Genomic DNA, 22,187 nt, shown 5'->3' with positions numbered 1-22,187 from the left:
AATCTAAACCAATCTTCGCAACGACGTTCTGGTATACCTGTTCCTTTTTGCAAGGGTATAAAAATAATATTCCCGGCACTTGTGAATTTCTAATTTTTCAAAATAAGAACACCCATAATGTACATGTGTACGCATGCACATACAGTTTATCGTAGGTTAAGTCTACACTTGAGTGTGTGTGCTCCTGTGATTCGGAGCAATCACAATCTGCAATCTGCTGGCAGACCTGTCGACAGCGTTTGAGCAGAACCGATTTATTTTGTCCATAACTTTTGTTCTCTCTATCTGATCTTATTACATGTTAGGGATATAATATGTTACAGTAACAAGGGTATAAAAACTAGCCCATTAGGGAAATTTATAAAGATAATTTTATTCCCTTACTTTACAGACGGAAGCTTCGCATGCTGTATATAAAAATAAGTGAACACTAAAACTATGTTAATATCCATTTATGTTTTATAATGATATTTTTCAGGACTACACACGTAACAAAAAAAATATTTGCTCCAAGGGATTACAAAATTATGGCTGATCACATTGTTATACCTCGACTTTATATGGAATTATTTGCTGTTGTATGTATAGAAACATCACATTATGTATCGTTTGTTAAAGCTGGCTCTGGACCAGACGCTCCTTGGTGCTTCTTTGACTCAATGGCGGATAGAAAAGGTGAGATAAAATGATATCTTGCTTTATTTACATGGTACAGAATGGATATTATAGAAATTCCGCCTTAACCATGTCGATGTGAATAAATTCTGTCACGTTTTGTGTTTTTATACCCTTGCAGAGGGTATTATAAAATTGGTCAGATGTGTGTAACGCACAGAAGACGTTTCCGACTCCATAAAGTAATATATATTCTTGATCAGCATGAGAAGCTGAGTTGATATAGCCATGTCCGTCTGTCCGTCTGTCCGTCCGTCCGTCCGTCCGTCTGTGTGTATTCGTTTTACTCAGCCGTCTTAAGAGCTTCGGTGTTTTTTATTACCCGGGAAAAATAAAGAATAAAAACCACCAGGATCGGATCACTATATCATATAGCTCTAGAAGAACTAGAAGAAACATTTTCATAAAAATTGGAGTATGCTATGAAATTTACATATGGTATAATATTGGATATAAAACCCCAGTTCCCAAAATTTGAATGTGATCGGATAAATATAACACAAGTTACAGTCAATATAATAGTCGGCTCTGCTCCCAGCTCTGCCGGCAGCGCTGCTTGCTGTCTACTACGTCTTTCGTCATCAACAGAGTACATGCATACACACACATACCAAGGACTATAAACTTCGGCATAGCCGATGTTAGCTTCTTTGATAGTTTTTAAATACTTTTATAAATTTTAACATATTTCCACATTGTATAAATTTTGATATCCGAGTGATTATATATCCTTATAATTATTCAAACAACTTCGAGGAAAATTATAAGTCCTTCTAATTTCATTTATGCTATCTATGCTTATTCATTGTGTTCATTAAAAAGAGGACACACTTTTCCTTCTCACTCCGCCATCCTTAAATTATATAGCTGAAAATGACTTTACTAATTTTTAATGAAATAAAAAACAAAATATATATTTTCATATGGTGTTTATTTAAACACTAAGCTCTGTACTCTTCACTGCTTCTCTCTACTCTAATGCTTTTTGATAAACTATATTTTTAGTTTTATGTTTTGGCGCGTAAATAAATAATGTTGTTGGTTTTCCGACACGGTAACAGGCGACATATAATTGCCCATGTGAAAACATGGATTTTGTCGGTTGATGCCACATACACTTAGCGACTGCCCTTGCGATTTTTTTATTGACATTGCAAATGCAAGCCGCACTGGAAACTGTAAACGCTTAAAGCTGAATGGCATGTCGTTCGGTATCATAGGGATGCGTGGGATTAAAACATCTTCGCCTTTGTACTTCCCTTTTAAAAATGTTGCTTCGATGACATTGTTCAATAATTTCTTCACCGCAAGCCGGGTGCCATTACACAGACGTGACTGGTTTATGTTCCGTAACATAGTAATTACTAAATTGATTTTTACTTGCAGATTATGAGGTGGTAAGCCGGGTAATTCCAGCGAATTAAAAAATTCTGTTGGATAATTGACAACATCATCATCATTAGTAACGGAATCAACTGATTTGTAATTCTTCAATTCGCCAGCTATTTTCTCTTGAATCTGAAAATTCATTTCGTTCACATCAACATTCTTTGCGGCCAATATAACACGTTCGCTTAACCATCGTGATTTACGTAATTTTGAGCTATGTTTGGGAAAACCATCTACCCCGATGATGTATCAACAGCAATATTACCATTACCAATATCGAGCAGTTGTTTCGAAAACACTTCTTTAGACTGGTCTTCCTGCAATTCGACTCTCATGTTTATACTCAATTTAAGTGTTAACATGCATTTAGTTCATAAGCTGATCAAATGAGTTGTGCATTGGACGATTGGGTGCTATCATTCCTATTTGTATTAATACTTTGTTGGTAAGCATCAAGCACATGTCCTCAATTAAAATTAATGCTTCATTGTGAATTTCTTCGTTCATTTGTAAGTCTGCATTCTAAAAAACCCGGCAAACGTTGTTTTGCCATATAATTTTCTAGTAACTTCTAGTGTAGACCAAAAATAGCTTACTTATTGTAAGTAAGTATGTATGTTAGAAACCATGCCACGCATCGCTGTGCCCCCGCCTGATTAGAAAACTTTTCTCAGTTTGTCCCCACCTCCACTATTTCTATTTTGACCATCGGGCTCGCAAACGCTTATGCTCAAGACAGGCTACACGCCTTTCGGCTGGTTCCATAAGGATCCTCCGCCTTTGCCTTAGCCGCCCATTCGAAACGTTGCTTCTGATTCTTTCTAGTCCGCTTAATGAAAATTAATTCCGAGTTTTTTTCCTTCATTGAAAAGTTATCGGCACTCCCAATCCTACCGATCTCAAATTTTCTATATTTTTTAAATACTCTTATAAATTTCAACATATTTCCATATTGTATAAATTTTAATATCCAAGTGATTATATATCCTTATTATTCACAACTGCGAGGAAAATTATAAATCCTTCTAATTTCATTTATGCTGTCTATGCTTATTCATATGCAGTCCTCTTACAGCTTCGTTTCGATCTCCTCTCTGAGAGCTCTAATTCCACGAAGTTATTTGTTCCTATTCGATTCGTACTAGCTCAGAGACCACTCTACGATGTCTCTTTCCGACTTTGTTGCCGTGTGCGAGGCATTAACGGCGTTCGAGGCTCGCGCCTCGATGCTGACGATGTATCACTCGTCTCCATTAAAATACACTTAGCTTAAGTCACTTTATGCAAAAGTCGAGACAGAGTTTTCACCATGCCATAAGACCTTGACGGCTCAGTCCAAGTGGAGAAACTTTAGCACTTAAGTCGCAAAACTCGCGGCGAAGCCAGAGCCATTGTTTCTAGGTCACCCTTGACCAATGAAGGGTTCCAGTCCGCGTGGGATAACCTCACTGCGCGGTACGAAAATAATCGATTATTGATTATGAGCCAAGCCAAGCAGCTTCTACAGATCTCAGCTGTATCCCAAGAGTCTGGCAAAGCGTTGAAAGAACTGCAGACGTCAATTCAAGGGTGCTTAACCGGTCTTGTGCGTTCCGGGTCTGGTAAAGACAATTGGGATATCCTTCTTATACCAATCTGTACGAGCAATATGCCCAAATCCACCCTTCTGTTGTGGGAACAGTCCGTTCCAAATAAGACCGCCGTCTCATCCTGGGAGCTAGAGCTCAGCACCTGATGCTTGTATAATTCCGAATTCTGCGTCCTCCGATTCTTCCAGCAGCCCTCATGTAAACGTGGGAAGTTACTTCGCCTCCACTCGCAATACGGGCCTCCTGAGTACTGCGAGGGTAACTATTCATCATCGTGGCAAGCAGTATCAAATCCGCGCTTTGATTGATATGGGATCCGCAGCTTCCTTTATTTTCCAAAGAATGTTTGAATTGATTAATCCTCCAAGCTGCAAAGTATCAACTAGCATTCGCGGCATTGGGCAATGCGATGCTGGTAGCGGCGATAAAGTGTGCCGCTTACAGATTTCTCCTCCTGACAAACCGCTGCCTAGTGTAGCTGAAGCACTTCCGTCCCGCGCCCTCCCGAATAAGGTTAAGCAGGATTCACTTGACCTTCCGCTCGCTGATCCGCAATTTCACCAAAGGGCTCCTGTGGATTTGGTGGTTGGAGCCGAGCTCCTTCCCACTATCCTTGGTGAACGAATCATCAAGAATGTTTGTGATTCTTTCGTGGGGATCGAGACGATGTTAGGATGGGTCCGATACTGTAAAATCCAGAAGGTCTCGGTCCACCTCCTCCAGCAGTCCGAAGATGTCTCTAAGAACAGCAGCACCATCCGATTTAGAACGCAGTTCCAATGGCTTCAGGTGCCGCGTTTGTCAAGGGGCACACGCGCTCCGTCAGTGCCGACAGTTTTGAGGACTACGAATTGACGACAGGCTACGGGTAGTCTTGAGCAACGGATACTGCCCGAACTGTTTGGCTCATGAGCATTCCAATGGTTCCTGCAGGAGAACAGCAGGATGCCATCGATGTGGCAAGCAACACCACACGTTCTTGCACATCGACAGCTCAGTCGCGTACATCGAACCCAAAGAGCAAAGACCCGAAAGGCACCCGCCTTTCATTCGGACTTCTATCCAGAGGTCATCAGCCATCGTGCCGCCTACTCCATCTGCATCCAAAGTTCCCCCTCCATCTCCACCCGTGTCTTGGCGATCCAGAACGCTGCCATACAAGCCAGTAGGACAGGCGTGGAAGCAATAAAATGTTATCCGATTTTAACAAAAGTTTATGAAGTCCAAAGTTTCTTAGGACTTTGCTCATATTTTCAATAATAGTAAAGCTTCTGTATGATCTTTTAAAATAGGACAGGGTTTAAGTCGACGCATCTAATACACTCAAAAGCAAGTTTATAGAAGCACCTGTTCTAGCAATAGTAGGCCCAAGAATATAATATCAGATAGAGGCAGTTGCTTCTCCTCAATAGAATTCGATGATTTTATTAAGAAATGTTATGTTATTCATATAAATTTAGCGACAGCATTACCACAGGCTAATGGACAGGTTGAAAAAATCCATAGAGAACTATTACCCATGATTGCGTTGTTAGTTGACAATGAAAAGATAAGATAGAGTTTAAAATGAATACGATGCAGCAATGAATATGGAAGTCTAATGTTATTTGGTATAAGACAAAGAGGTGGCATGAGAGACAGTTTAAAGGAAAATGTAATTAAAAGAAATAGAAGAGAGTCAATTAAAAGAAAATCGAAGCTTAGCAGAAATAAGGGAAAACTCAGTAATCAGGCGACAAAAAACTGTGCTAGCAATATGTAGATCCCAAACGACAGAAACCAACGTTTTTCAATGTGGGAGATTATGTAGTAGTAGTGCAGGATTGTTATACCCTTGCAAAAAGGGTATATTAATTTTGGTCAGAAGTTTGCTACGCATAGAAGGAAGCATCTCCGACCATATAAAGTATATATATTCTTGATCAGCATGACGAGACGAGTTCAAATAGCCATGTCCGTCCGTCCGTCCGTCTGGACAAGTAGAAATAAATGAAGTTACAAAATTAAATAAAAAGAAAATAATAGGAATAATTAATAATTCGTTATTTTCTATGCTTAGATTGTAGGCCGTTCGTTCCCAAACATTTGAATTTTTAGATAAAAGGAAAGAGTAACAAAAAACTTGCAAGGGTATACAAACTTTGACGCGGTTGAAGTTAACCCGGTCATCTGGTTTTTATTTTTAATAGCTTGTCGAAATTGAAGTTTTATAAAAAATATTTAAAGCGTAAAAAGACTATATAGTCTTGTCTTTTAATTTCCCCATATCCGCAATTTCTGCAACAAAAACAACCCTTATTTCCTTACACGTCCAATCCTTCCTTCTCCTAAAAGTTGCGAGCTTGAGATCGTGAGCTTTTTCCCTAATATGCTCGTAAATATGGGATGTGGACGTGCCTCTGCCTACAAGTGAACGATGATGTACGATCGACCCAAAAATGTCATTTATGATCCGTCGTAAAATTCGTGACACACAAATTTTTATGCGCGTCGAATCGCAAAAGTGACCTTTTCATCTACCCAGCCGCTGATGCTCTAACTGCCAAGTAAAATTTTATGACCACCCTTGGTCTAGTGTGTGCTATGCCGATCTGGTGATTTCGAGCAATCACGTAATAGGCTGCTGTCCACGTCGGGCCTTGTTTTTTGAAACTTTGGGAAAAATTAAAAAAACATTAAAATGTTTTACATTGAAAACTAACTTATTAGTAAATTTTATCAAGATAAAATCCGATCTTGTCGATTTGATGACTTCATCTCACCCAGATTAATTAAAGCTTAAACTCTGTAGTGATATATAACTATAAGTACAAGTATCCCTAATGATAAACTCCAATAACATCTGTAGCATATAACCTGAATCTCGCAAGGAGTGTTGAGCAGATGTTCTTTTATAGTTTCGGCTAGGGTCAGGTCGGCTGGGGGTGGGTTACAATATAGAGATTAGCCAGAACTAGTTACTCACATTCGATACAGACGTAAAATTTTAAATTCGCGTACTTAAGGACACCAGGGTATAGGTTTAGCGAAGAAGGAGGGGGGTGAAAAACGGAAAACAACACCGCTTTATCTATGTAGCATCACGTTCCAAACATGTTGGCTTATTTTATGCTAGCCTATTGGTCTAATCATGGCCACGTCTGAATTAAGGAGCCCTTCAACATGTTTTACGGCCTCTTTTTATTTTCCAGTTGGTTGCATGATTCCCAATATTTTACACTCACATGGAGTTCATTTCAAAGAACAATATTTTATTAACTTATAAACTCAAAGACAAGGCAGGATTGATTTCCTAATTTAATTCATTCTTTATATCTCTTTAGGACACAAACAAATTTTACAATTTGCTTCGCGCGTTGTTCCAAGTATTTTTTATTACCATATATATTATACAAAATTACTAAAGATCATACCAGAGGGTACCTAGCTAAGGATTAATACTTAATTACAGGTTAATGATTACTTAATTTGTTTTTGGCTATACAAGCTCAACTTCATACTTTAAAGGCGTAAACTTAATAATGGTCTGATAATAAGCTTGGATTTTATCCTCAATTTCAAAATGTATCCGATGTAACAAGTTGGTTATCAAACATAATTACTTAACTCGTTATCCTGAGATTAACTTACAAAAATTAAATTTGATCGAATTTACAAAAATCAAATCAATCCAAGTGATGCCGGGAGAGAAAAGGATAAAAATAAATATGAGACGGATAAATTTCCTAATAAATTCAAGTATTGGCATTGGCACAAACGTCCAACATATTCAAAGCCTCAAAAACGTATAATTCGAATCAATTAATAATTTTTCTTTTTTGGTTTTGGTCCAGCGGATCTTTCGAAGCAAAGGCTGTTTAAAAATGGATAAGATGATTCAAGGTATTCAGGAGCCTCTGATCTGATTGAATTAGGCACACATTATTCGTATACTCTCTCTGTCTCTCTCTCTCTTTCTCTGTGAACAAATAACTATTATAAGTATAGGATGTCTAATTCCAATGCGTTTCTTTGGTTAAATTCACGCTATAAACATTGGCAGTACCGAGAGGCTCGAGTGCATAGACGCAATTAAACTAGAAGGTGCTGTTAAACGCTTGCACACATCCTGATTATTTTACGGCCGGACCGCACAAAACCACGTGTTCTTCTTTTTATACACTTGCAGAGGGTATTATAAAATTGGTCAGATGTTTGTAACGCACAGAAGGAGACGTTTCCGACCCCATACAGTATATATATTCTTGATCAGCATGAGAAGCTGAGTTGATATAGCCATATCCGTCTGTCCGTCCGTCTGTGTTTTACTCAGCCGTCTTAAGAGCTATCGGGCTGAAATTTTTTTTCGGTGTTTTTTATTACCCGGGAAAAAAAGTATGAAAACCATCAGGATCGGACCACTATATCATATAGCTCTAGAAGAACTAGAAGAAACATTTTCATAAAAATTGGAGCATGCTATGAAATTTACATATGTGATAATATTGGATATAAAACCCCAGATCCCAAAATTTGAATGTGATCGGATAAATATAACACAAGTTACAGTCAATATAATAATCGGCTCTGCTCCCAGCTCTGCCGGCAGCGCTGCTACGTCTTTCGTCATCTACAGAGTACATGCATACACACACAGACGCAACGCTACATAAACTGTATGTTTATGCGTGCGTTGCTTTGCTTTGGAAATGAGGGAAGAAGAAGAACAAATCGTAAAATAGAGAGTAAAATTGTTTTGTTTGTATATTGATGAATTGAGTTGCAGAAACCAAACATGTAAAATTATTATTACCAAGGACTGCAAGGGTATATAAACATAGCCGATGTTAGCTTCTTTGATATTTCTCGAGTGATTTCGGGCAAAAATGGACAGAAAAACTTGGGTTAAAACTTCCTGTGCTCAAAATTCCGTTAATTAATTGAGACTGTGTCTTCTTTCCTCCGGTGAAATCTCAGACTTGGCGGCCTACCGCTCAGGGGTAATCTGCTAAGCACTTGTGGTCCAGAGTCCTATGGAGAGCGACACGACAGTCACAAATATTTTGAATAAATTTATTCCGGTGGACCGGCGTCGGCCAAAACTCCACAATAAGCGAGGTTATTGAACGCGGAATTGATTTGTGCGCAAACTCACAGGCGCTCCGCGGATATTATCTCAAATGCACTACAGGATACCACACCAGAACCAAGTTCTTCGATTAATTGGACAATCCTATGAAGGATGCAATCGAAAGGGTTATATTTTTTTCCGTGTACGATACACGCTTTGGGTGTAGTGAAGTTGGCAGCGAGGATTGCAGCACCTCTTTCTACTTTGGTAGTTGGGTTAAGAAAGATCGAGGCCACGCGCATTTAATCTTTTAATTTTCATTTCGCCAATTATCTTTTCTTTTCTATTCTTTAATTTAGGGCTGAGCTTTAAGCCGATATTTCACTGATCGATACGTGACGACTGTATTTAAGTAAGTCGTAAGGTCATAAATTTATGACAATTATAATTATCGATAACACTATGTATAAGCTATATTGGTTGTTTAAACAATTAAATATTTTACATTGATTTTTCGAATTTTGAACAACAAGCGCATGTTACACACCTCTCCGACAAACTTACACTTTGGGGTTGTTAAACATGTGGGATTAGAGTAAAGAAACAATAAATGATGCCCTACTGTTTAATGTCTTTTGCATCATTCTCCCTTGCATATCCTCTTAGCATAATAATTTGTCCCAATCCGTTGTCGGACTCTGGCTTTTAAAAACGTGAGAGCTAACTTGGCTGAGAAACCCTTTGCATAATTACTTAACTGAAAATTAGGTCGGTTAACTTCTTGACCAGGTTAAAATGACACGTCTCGACTTCTCAAATTATATGTTTTTTCATTGCGTTCATGCTGTTTTGCTACAGCCTTGATCGCAGTCTGGCGAATTTATTCCATGGATTCAGTCCGGTCAAACTGAATAGATCTATCCTCTAATAGGTTTAAACTTCTTAACAGAGGGTAATCATTTGTTGGCCAAAACATACACGGTACGGGCTATTATTGATGGCCGAATGCCAACTGGATCTTAGCGAACATGAAACTGAACTAAGGTTTTCATCCCAATTGGTCTGATCTTTGTTCACGTAACACTTTATTACAGCTAACACCGATCTATTTCCCCGTTCGGACGCGTTTGATTGTGGGGCATACGCTGCGATAAAGGAATGTCGAACTTTATACTTCTCCACCAGTGCATTAAACTGATGGAATTTGAGCTGATGTATGATGTATAGGTATTCGAATGTTTAGTGCATTTACAAATGGAACAGTTAGCAATGAATTCTATTACATCACCTATTAGGTTAGGTCAATAAAAAAAGCGTCGAATCCGCTCCAGTGTTTTATTTATTCCACTGTACCCGCTAAGGGATCTTCGTGATTTTGTTGTATCACTTCCAAGACTAACGATTTGGGAATCCAAAGCTTCCATCACATGTCATCCGCTACACGATCACCGGATGCGTGCTCTGTTCGCCTATAAATGTATTTGTCTATAACCTTGATATCGGGTTACTGTGACTGCTTTAATTGAATTTTAGCTTTTAGGTCCGCATACTCGTCAGCGTCGAATGCGTCTGACGACAGATCGAAAACATTTGCTAAGGTAATAGCTGATAAATCTTCAGTATGTATTCGGGATAATGCGTCGGGAACTATATTCTGTGAGCCCTTTCTATGCATTATTTTAAATGAGAATCCTTGAAGTTTAAGTGCCCATCGCGCAAATCTAGAAATTAAGTCAACTTTCGTCATTAACGGGATGCGTGATCGGTAATAATAGAAAATTCTTGACCCTCAATATAAGCTCGAAATTTTTTTTACACATAGGACAGCCGCAAGGCATTCCTTTTCCGTTACGGAATAAGCCCATTGACACTGATTCAGCTTCCGTGACATAAAGGCGATTGTTACTAGAGAGCTGCATGAATGATAGAAAAATCAATTCGAGTTAACAACATTCAAAACCAAATGAATGAATTGAATGACTTTGAAAATCGACTTCAAGTAAATGAGTGTTCGACGTAAAAATCAGTCGCACAACATTCAAACGAAACAAAACGAATTGAATGAGTTAAAAAGTGAGTCAATGAGTTGCTATGATTCGAATGCATTCGAATCCCAATTCTGATTTTAGTATTTGGTATTTATTTGTATTGTATTTTTTTGAACTATATGTGATTACTATACGTCAAAACTAGTGGCTCAGTGGGGACCTACTCAGACTACAATACTGTTATTATCGGGTTCAAACCCCCTACAGAGATAGAGGTGATTTTTTTTTTCCAACTAGTGAAGTAATATTTGAAGGTAGATCCATCGTGTATATGATGGATTAGAGAATATGATTTTTTATACCATACACCCATAGGGTGAAATGGTATATTAAAGTCGCCAAAATGTAAGTAACAGGCAGAAGGAAGCATCTCCGACCCCACAAAGTATATATTTTCGAAAATTCCCGAAAATTAAACAAAACTGATTTTCTCCAAAACTAACAAAGCTAAAGTCACCAAATTTAGTATGTATATTGGCTTAGTATGCGCGCAGAATACATATATTTTAATATGTTGCCACGCCCACTTCCGCCTCCATAATTTAGAAAAAACCGATTGGGTCGTGCAATTTTTTACCATCGCGATCAAATTTGGCAGACTAATGAATCTTATCTATTTCTATCAAACTACCAAATTTGATTGAACTAGACTAGACGGACTAGAAACATGCAAAATATACGTATGAACGTATTTTGCTACGCGATCCATAAGGGTAGAATTGGCCGTTGGCTAGTGGCGGCGCTAGAGTGCTCGTGTGTTTGTAGAGTGAGCGAGATAGCATATGGTATGACATACATTTGGTTTTCGAAATTTTAAATATTTGTTTCACCTGGTGTATGGTATACCCAAGTCGGCGAGACGACTTACTTACTTCATTTTTTTTTTTATAATATATTAGATAGCCCTATTTATTTATTCACGGTTCGTGGCAACTACGAATCTAATTTAGAAAAATTAGATTTTACAAGATTTGTCCCAAATTGTCAAATCCAAAACTGCGTACTAAAGTTTTTGGTATATAGCATATTTTAATTTTAATAGCCCCCATTTCGCAATTTTTGATAAAATAATTAGTTTTTGTTGCTTTTAAACATCCCAATAAAAATGAGTCAATTCGAATAATTCTAATGATTCGAAAGACCTTAGTACAATTCGATGCTTTGACACTCAATTCATTGCTTTTCATTAAACAGAGTTACGTATTTGTAGAGATATGACAAGTACTAACTTACACTCATTCATTTCATTGTGTAGTTGTCACTCATTCATTCAAATGTATTCATTTGACTTTGACTTTTCTCTCATTCATGCAGCTCTCTAATTGTTACCTCATTTTCTTCGCTATCTGTTTGCATAAGTACACCTCCCACTCCTGTGTGACCAACATCACAGTGCACATTGGGCCAGATTTCCCTTTTTTTGGCATAAAGTAGGAAAATTTTGTAATGCCAAATAAAAAATTTGACTTGATATTTGAAAAGGGCATACATTGGGTACATCAAAACAAAATTTTAAAAAATTTTATGTGCTACCCTGCATTTTTGGCAGCCCTTCAAAGTCAGATGTTTGATCAGCTGTTTGTTTTGTCAAAATTGACGAAAATTATCACTTAATTTTGAGCTGTTGCTGCAGCCACACCTTCTATCCAAATTTTTGGCGACAAAACGGAAAATAAAGGTCAAGGTGTGAAAAATTTATTATTTATAAATTGTTTTAAAATATGCTATCAATGTTGTAGTTGTGCGCTGTGTTTGTAATGTCTTATTTTAGAATAAATCTAGTGAAAGACTTCGTCTATTTGGAAGTAAAAAAATAATATCTGCCAATTTGTGCCAAAAAGTAATTATGCAAATGTTTACTCTAAGGTTCAACCTTGAACGTGTGATTAACTGTTTTTGTCCATTTTTGCCCATTCTCTCGATATTTTGCATTTTAAGCCAATTTTAAGGTTAGCCATGCCGCACTTCTTGAAGTATGATAATGAAAAAGCAGTTATTGACTGGATTATTGGCCAATTACGAAATAATGTAACAAATGAAATGAAAGCTGAAATATCAAGGAAAATAAGGAGTTTTCACCTATATGTAACGAAAAATTTGCAAAAATGCCATCGTACAATTGGCACTTTTAAAAATAAGCATTCAAGTTGGCTTGCCAAAATTATGAGTGTCGACCAAGAACAAGACTTATCCAACCGAATGGGACGACCACGACTGCCGTTTAATGATGCAGGATCACGGCTGTTTGTGTTTTTATACTTAAATATAAAAGGAAATTTTCCATTCTAAAATGCGCAGTTATTGGTTATTGGGTCATTTTCAGCTTTACGTCTGAAGATTTGAAGCGTTGCTTGAAAAAAAATAAATTGTGTAGACATCCTTTACTAAAAAAGGCTTAAGAATTTTTAAAAATAAAGCCTAAAAGTATGCAAATGGGGTAATTTTTACAATTTTGGGCGGATAGCGGTAAAAACGTGATATATTCAAAAAAAAAAAAATTCTATTTTGATCTGACTTATGTGCTTACCAAACTTTAGCTCTCTAGCATTTGAAATGTAGTTTATGCCAAAAAAAAGTGAATCTGGCCCAATGTGCAGTGTATAGAAAAAGGAACGTTAAAATTAGGGCTATGTAGTACAAGTGCTATACACAGAGAATATTTTAACAGATCAAATGATTTTTGTACTTCTTCAGACCAATCATTTGGTCATACGGCAATACCAAATGGGTGCGGCAATACCAGCATAATTTTTTATAAACTTATGGTACCATCCCGTGAGACCTAAAAACCTACGTACTTGCTTTATAGAACGGGGCACTGGAAATTCTTGGATCGCTGACACCTTATCAGGGTCCGTTCGAATGGTTCCATTACCAATAACATGGCCAAGATATTTGACTTCTTTAAGACAAAAACTGCTTCTTCTCACATTAATTGCAAATACAGCTAGGGTTAGTCTGTTAGCTAACTCGGATAATACTGAAATATGTCTCTCAAGGGACTCCGAAACTACTAACAGGTCATCTAAGTATATAAAAATTTCATGTCGCAAACTTGGTGGCATCCTTCGGTTCATAAGTTTGGATATTGTTTGAGGTGCGCTTGACAATCCGAAGGGCATCACAGTAAACTGATAGAGAGGTCTTCCTGGTATGGTAAATGCCGTTTTCTCTCGGGCGCTGGTCGTTCGCTAGCGGTATTTGCCGACTAAGAATGCCGTCAATTAAAGGCAGGATAAGCATTTTTAATCGTGACTTCATTAAGTTTTCGACTGCCAATACATAATCGAACTTTTCCTGGTTTGCGTACAAGTACAACCGGTGATGACCACAGGCTATTTGATTCTTATATAACCCCCAGGTTAATCATACGATCTATCTCTTGGTACATTAACTTTTCTATGGTCGTGAGATACCGCATAATGAAGTTGCTTGATCGATTTTGTATCACCTACATCGATTTCATGTGACAGCCAGCTGGTTTTTCCTAATCCTTTTGCCTCGAAGGATGGAAACAATTGAACGGTTTTCAATGACACCTTTAATTTGCTATCGAGATTAATACAAGCCACGGTTGGTTCGTTTCCTTTATGTGCCATAAAGGCCGGTAACAAATTAAAGCCTCTCCAAAAGTCTATGCCTAAATAGAGATTCTGTGCCAGCGAAGGTGCAACATAAAGAGTTATTGGTTTTTCATTTCCTTGAAAGCTAACAGAGGTAAGAGTCTTTCCTAGAATCACTTGCTATTGTCCATCTGCTGTATGCACCATGGTTTTTACCGCCTTAAGGGGTAGCAATTCGTTGACCAGTTCTGCCGCCAAATTTCCACCTACACAACTAATTGACGCCCCAGTGTCCATAAGACCCTTAATTCTCTTCTAAAGACGTTCACATCTGCGTACGGCCGCCAATCAAGGGAATCATCTATCATCGAAGCTAAAACCGCCTTTTTCTCTAATTTATGTTTTTTTTTATATTGAATTAAACGCTTAATTCCCCGCGTCGTTTTAGTATTTGCACATAGTGGAGATTGGAACTCTCGAAGGTGCATAGGAATAGTTAGGAGTTGCGATAAAGTTGGTAGTGGGGAATCTACAGAGGACTCCCCTAAAGGGTATTCACCGGGTTCATTGTGTGCACTTCTCGTCAGTGCACGACGAATTCCGTTTTTTGAATTATTACAGCGATTACAAGAAGGTTTGTAGGCATCAGGTTTACCGCAGCCGTAGCAAAATATCTTCCGCTCTGCATCGCAATCTTGATATCTATGTCCGTTTTCCCCGCAATTACAACAAGTTAAAGTAATAGCAGCGATTTCTATATCGTGATCTATATCCGGGTCGGTTTCTAATTCTACATTTGTAGCCGAAAATCTAATTCATGAACCTGATGTTTCGGATGCATAAATAGTTCGCTTGTGCACACAACGTGGCGCAGATGCGAAGCCGACATTATTAGAACGTTTAATATTTTATGTTGAATTTTTTGTAGCAAATTTGCCTTCAGCACGTCTAGTAATGCGGACTCCGATAATGGATCGGATAGCCCATCGCCCAATGTTACGATAGCGTCGTAAAAAACATCAAAGAATTCATTTGAACGTTGTTTTCGCTGAAACATGGCTGTGCGAATTTCTAAATCAGTTCTTCCGTCTTAAAACTGGGCTTTTAATGCCACCCGAAGCTGTGACCAGGTCAATAGGGGAACGCTCCGGTGAAATCTCCAGAACCAGTCACTAGCAGCTCCTTCAAATAAGTTGCTCGCATAACGAGATACCAGTTCTAAATTATTATTTAGTGTTTGTTTTGTGAGGTCCTCTACTCTATATATAAAGTCGTCTACCGAAGGGGACGAATGCCCTGAAAATCGAATTCGTTATTATCTGACTAACTGGGCCATTAGACGCCGCTCGTTGTAGGGTTATCTATAGCGAGTGGGTCATTTGTGCTACAGCCATAGTCTGAGACATAGTCTGCGACAAGGTTTGTGAGACTTGAGTCATCGATTGAGCTACTACCTGATTCATTTGGGCCCGAGCCCTGTCAGTAGGCCTGATTTGGCACCTTCGCGAAGTGAAATGCAACCAATGTGAAAAGAATGATTGCAGGGGTGGTGGTCCACTCTGCGTTGAAATCTAACACACGCACACAAATGCCACAACTTCTACTATTTTCTTCAAGTCTGTCCAAAATATCGGAACTATAGGATACGGACATAACTTACTATTAATTCGATTGAAATATTCGTAATATTATTGTATATCATCTATCTATATCTATACAATCTTTTCTATCTCAAACTGGTTTCATTTCAGTATTATGGTAAAACAGAAAAATTCATTTGACACCTGGGAACCATACAACACTTCTGTAAAAGTCAAATTTCATCCTAACTGGTCACTAGATACTACAAAATGGATAGTTCACTACATAGACGAAGCACCTAAGGCGAAGGATTTGTTGCCTCGCATTGTGCTGCTTGCCCACTTTCGCGGCTTTAATTTAGAGAAATTAGATTTTACAAGATTTGTCCCAAATTGTCAAATCCAAAACTGCGTACTAAAGTTTTTGGTGTATAGCATATTTTAATTTTAAAAGCCCCCATTTCGCAATTTTTGATAAAATAATTAGTTTTTGTTGCTTTTAAACATCCTAATAAAAATGAGTCAACTCGAATAATTCTAATGATTCGAGTGCCTTAGTACAATTCGATGCTTTGACACTCAATTCATTGCCTTTCATTAAACAGAGTTACGTATTTGTAGAGATATGACAAGTACTAACTCACACTCATTCATTTCATTGAGTAGTTGTCACTCATTCATTCGAATTCAATTGGAATGGATTCATTTGACTTTTCTCTCATTCATGCAGCTCTCTAATTGTTACCTCATTTTCTTCGCTATCTGTTTGCATAAGTACACCTCCCACTCCTGTGTGACCAACATCACAGTGTATAGAAAAGGTACTTTAAAATTAGGGCTATGTAGTACAAGTGCTATACACAGAGATTATTTTAACAGATCAAATGATTTTTGTACTTCTTCAGACCATTCATTTGGCCATACGGCAATACCAAATGGGTGCGGCAATAACAGCATAATTTTTTATAAACTTATGGTACCATCCCGTGAGACCTAAAAACCTACTTACTTGCTTTATAGAACGGGGCACTGGAAATTCTTGGATCGCTGACACCTTATCAGGGTCCGTTCGAATGGTTCCATTACCAATAACATGGCCAAGATATTTGACTTCTTTAAGACAAAAACTGCTTCTTCTCACATTAATTGCAAATACAGCTAGGGTTAGTCTGTTAGCTAACTCGGATAATACTGAAATATGTCTCTCAAGGGACTCCGAAACTACTAACAGGTCATCTAAGTATATAAAAATTTCATGTCGCAAACTTGGTGGCATCCTTCGGTTCATAAGTTTGGATATTGTTTGAGGTGCGCTTGACAATCCGAAGGGCATCACAGTAAACTGATAGAGAGGTCTTCCTGGTATGGTAAATGCCGTTTTCTCTCGGGCGCTGGTCGTTCGCTAGCGGTATTTGCCGACTAAGAATGCCGTCAATTAAAGGCAGGATAAGCATTTTTAATCGTGACTTCATTAAGTTTTCGACTGCCAATACATAATCGAACTTTTCCTGGTTTGCGCACAAGTACAACCGGTGATGACCACAGGCTATTTGATTCTTATATAACCCCCAGGTTAATCATACGATCTATCTCTTGGTACATTAACTTTTCTATGGTCGGGGGATACCGCATAATGAAGTTGCTTGATCGATTTTGTATCACCTACATCGATTTCATGTGACAGCCAGCTGGTTTTTCCTAATCCTTTTGCCTCGAAGGATGGAAACAATTGAATGGTTTTCAATGACACCTTTAATTTGCTATCGAGATTAATACAAGCCACGGTTGGTTCGTTTCCTTTATGTGCCATAAAGGCCGGTAACAAATTAAAGCCTCTCCAAAAGTCTATGCCTAAATAGAGATTCTGTGCCAGCGAAGGTGCAACATAAAGAGTTATTGGTTTTTCATTTCCTTGAAAGCTAACAGAGGTAAGAGTCTTTCCTAGAATCACTTGCTATTGTCCATCTGCTGTATGCACCATGGTTTTTACCGCCTTAAGGGGTAGCAATTCGTTGACCAGTTCTGCCGCCAAATTTCCACCTACACAACTAATTGACGCCCCAGTGTCCATAAGACCCTTAATTCTCTTCTAAAGACGTTCACATCTGCGTACGGCCGCCAATCAAGGGAATCATCTATCATCGAAGCTAAAACCGCCTTTTTCTCTAATTTATGTTTTTTTTTATATTGAATTAAACGCTTAATTCCCCGCGTCGTTTTAGTATTTGCACATAGTGGAGATTGGAACTCTCGAAGGTGCATAGGAATAGTTAGGAGTTGCGATAAAGTTGGTAGTGGGGAATCTACAGAGGACTCCCCTAAAGGGTATTCACCGGGTTCATTGTGTGCACTTTTCGTCAGTGCACGACGAATTCCGTTTTTTGAATTATTACAGCGATTACAAGAAGGTTTGTAGGCATCAGGTTTACCGCAGCCGTAGCAAAATATCTTCCGCTCTGCATCGCAATCTTGATATCTATGTCCGTTTTCCCCGCAATTACAACAAGTTAAAGTAATAGCAGCGATTTCTATATCGTGATCTATATCCGGGTCGGTTTCTAATTCTACATTTGTAGCCGAAAATCTAATTCATGAACCTGATGTTTCGGATGCATAAATAGTTCGCTTGTGCACACAACGTGGCGCAGATGCGAAGCCGACATTATTAGAACGTTTAATATTTTATGTTGAATTTTTTGTAGCAAATTTGCCTTCAGCACGTCTAGTAATGCGGACTCCGATAATGGATCGGATAGCCCATCGCCCAATGTTACGATAGCGTCGTAAAAAACATCAAAGAATTCATTTGAACGTTGTTTTCGCTGAAACATGGCTGTGCGAATTTCTAAATCAGTTCTTCCGTCTTAAAACTGGGCTTTTAATGCCACCCGAAGCTGTGACCAGGTCAATAGGGGAACGCTCCGGTGAAATCTCCAGAACCAGTCACTAGCAGCTCCTTCAAATAAGTTGCTCGCATAACGAGATACCAGTTCTAAATTATTATTTAGTGTTTGTTTTGTGAGGTCCTCTACTCTATATATAAAGTCGTCTACCGAAGGGGACGAATGCCCTGAAAATCGAATTCGTTATTATCTGACTAACTGGGCCATTAGACGCCGCTCGTTGTAGGGTTATCTATAGCGAGTGGGTCATTTGTGCTACAGCCATAGTCTGAGACATAGTCTGCGACAAGGTTTGTGAGACTTGAGTCATCGATTGAGCTACTACCTGATTCATTTGGGCCCGAGCCCTGTCAGTAGGCCTGATTTGGCACCTTCGCGAAGTGAAATGCAACCAATGTGAAAAGAATGATTGCAGGGGTGGTGGTCCACTCTGCGTTGAAATCTAACACACGCACACAAATGCCACAACTTCTACTATTTTCTTCATGTCTGTCCAAAATATCGGAACTATAGGATACGGACATAACTTACTATTAATTCGATTGAAATATTCGTAATATTATTGTATATCATCTATCTATATCTATACAATCTTTTCTATCTCAAACTGGTTTCATTTCAGTATTATGGTAAAACAGAAAAATTCATTTAACACCTGGGAACCATACAACACTTCTGTAAAAGTCAAATTTCATCCTAACTGGTCACTAGATACTACAAAATGGATAGTTGACTACATAGACGAAGCACCTAAGGCGAAGGATTTGTTGCCTCGCATTGTGCTGCTTGCCCACTTTCGCGGCTTTAATTTAGAGAAATTAGATTTTACAAGATTTGTCCCAAATTGTCAAATCCAAAACTGCGTACTAAAGTTTTTGGTGTATAGCATATTTTAATTTTAAAAGCCCCCATTTCGCAATTTTTGATAAAATAATTAGTTTTTGTTGCTTTTAAACATCCTAATAAAAATGAGTCAATTCGAATAATTCTAATGATTCGAGTGCCTTAGTACAATTCGATGCTTTGACACTCAATTCATTGCCTTTCATTAAACAGAGTTACGTATTTGTAGAGATATGACAAGTACTAACTCACACTCATTCATTTCATTGAGTAGTTGTCACTCATTCATTCGAATTCAATTGGAATGGATTCATTTGACTTTTCTCTCATTCATGCAGCTCTCTAATTGTTACCTCATTTTCTTCGCTATCTGTTTGCATAAGTACACCTCCCACTCCTGTGTGACCAACATCACAGTGTAAAGAAAAGGTACTTTAAAATTAGGGCTATGTAGTACAAGTGCTATACACAGAGATTATTTTAACAGATCAAATGATTTTTGTACTTCTTCAGACCATTCATTTGGCCATACGGCAATACCAAATGGGTGCGGCAATAACAGCATAATTTTTTATAAACTTATGGTACCATCCCGTGAGACCTAAAAACCTACGTACTTGCTTTATAGAACGGGGCACTGGAAATTCTTGGATCGCTGACACCTTATCAGGGTCCGTTCGAATGGTTCCATTACCAATAACATGGCCAAGATATTTGACTTCTTTAAGACAAAAACTGCTTCTTCTCACATTAATTGCAAATACAGCTAGGGTTAGTCTGTTAGCTAACTCGGATAATACTGAAATATGTCTCTCAAGGGACTCCGAAACTACTAACAGGTCATCTAAGTATATAAAAATTTCATGTCGCAAACTTGGTGGCATCCTTCGGTTCATAAGTTTGGATATTGTTTGAGGTGCGCTTGACAATCCGAAGGGCATCACAGTAAACTGATAGAGAGGTCTTCCTGGTATGGTAAATGCCGTTTTCTCTCGGGCGCTGGTCGTTCGCTAGCGGTATTTGCCGACTAAGAATGCCGTCAATTAAAGGCAGGATAAGCATTTTTAATCGTGACTTCATTAAGTTTTCGACTGCCAATACATAATCGAACTTTTCCTGGTTTGCGTACAAGTACAACCGGTGATGACCACAGGCTATTTGATTCTTATATAACCCCCAGGTTAATCATACGATCTATCTCTTGGTACATTAACTTTTCTATGGTCGTGAGATACCGCATAATGAAGTTGCTTGATCGATTTTGTATCACCTACATCGATTTCATGTGACAGCCAGCTGGTTTTTCCTAATCCTTTTGCCTCGAAGGATGGAAACAATTGAACGGTTTTCAATGACACCTTTAATTTGCTATCGAGATTAATACAAGCCACGGTTGGTTCGTTTCCTTTATGTGCCATAAAGGCCGGTAACAAATTAAAGCCTCTCCAAAAGTCTATGCCTAAATAGAGATTCTGTGCCAGCGAAGGTGCAACATAAAGAGTTATTGGTTTTTCATTTCCTTGAAAGCTAACAGAGGTAAGAGTCTTTCCTAGAATCACTTGCTATTGTCCATCTGCTGTATGCACCATGGTTTTTACCGCCTTAAGGGGTAGCAATTCGTTGACCAGTTCTGCCGCCAAATTTCCACCTACACAACTAATTGACGCCCCAGTGTCCATAAGACCCTTAATTCTCTTCTAAAGACGTTCACATCTGCGTACGGCCGCCAATCAAGGGAATCATCTATCATCGAAGCTAAAACCGCCTTTTTCTCTAATTTATGTTTTTTTTATATTGAATTAAACGCTTAATTCCCCGCGTCGTTTTAGTATTTGCACATAGTGGAGATTGGAACTCTCGAAGGTGCATAGGAATAGTTAGGAGTTGCGATAAAGTTGGTAGTGGGGAATCTACAGAGGACTCCCCTAAAGGGTATTCACCGGGTTCATTGTGTGCACTTCTCGTCAGTGCACGACGAATTCCGTTTTTTGAATTATTACAGCGATTACAAGAAGGTTTGTAGGCATCAGGTTTACCGCAGCCGTAGCAAAATATCTTCCGCTCTGCATCGCAATCTTGATATCTATGTCCGTTTTCCCCGCAATTACAACAAGTTAAAGTAATAGCAGCGATTTCTATATCGTGATCTATATCCGGGTCGGTTTCTAATTCTACATTTGTAGCCGAAAATCTAATTCATGAACCTGATGTTTCGGATGCATAAATAGTTCGCTTGTGCACACAACGTGGCGCAGATGCGAAGCCGACATTATTAGAACGTTTAATATTTTATGTTGAATTTTTTGTAGCAAATTTGCCTTCAGCACGTCTAGTAATGCGGACTCCGATAATGGATCGGATAGCCCATCGCCCAATGTTACGATAGCGTCGTAAAAAACATCAAAGAATTCATTTGAACGTTGTTTTCGCTGAAACATGGCTGTGCGAATTTCTAAATCAGTTCTTCCGTCTTAAAACTGGGCTTTTAATGCCACCCGAAGCTGTGACCAGGTCAATAGGGGAACGCTCCGGTGAAATCTCCAGAAC

General features: G+C 38.5%; 1 protein-coding gene across 7 annotated transcripts in view; it reads left to right on the top strand.

Annotated features, from left to right (window-relative positions):
- Positions 1–22,187, top strand: part of LOC111519113 (ubiquitin carboxyl-terminal hydrolase CYLD) — a 294,944-nt gene that overhangs the window by 205,741 nt on the left and 67,016 nt on the right. For 6 of the 7 annotated variants that reach the window (XM_047012551.1, XM_047012555.1, XM_047012554.1 and 3 more), the window contains one exon: positions 479–675. In XM_047012551.1, the coding sequence (XP_046868507.1) occupies positions 479–675 (197 nt within the window). Of the gene's footprint in view, positions 1–478; positions 676–2,061; positions 2,480–22,187 lie in introns of those variants that run through there. The other variant, XM_047012552.1, reaches the window with a different exon arrangement.

The sequence above is a fragment of the Drosophila willistoni genome, unplaced genomic scaffold (genome assembly GCF_018902025.1).
Source record: "Drosophila willistoni isolate 14030-0811.24 unplaced genomic scaffold, UCI_dwil_1.1 Seg169, whole genome shotgun sequence".
NCBI lineage: Eukaryota > Metazoa > Arthropoda > Insecta > Diptera > Drosophilidae > Drosophila > Drosophila willistoni.
This window is presented reverse-complemented; position numbering and strand designations above follow the sequence as displayed.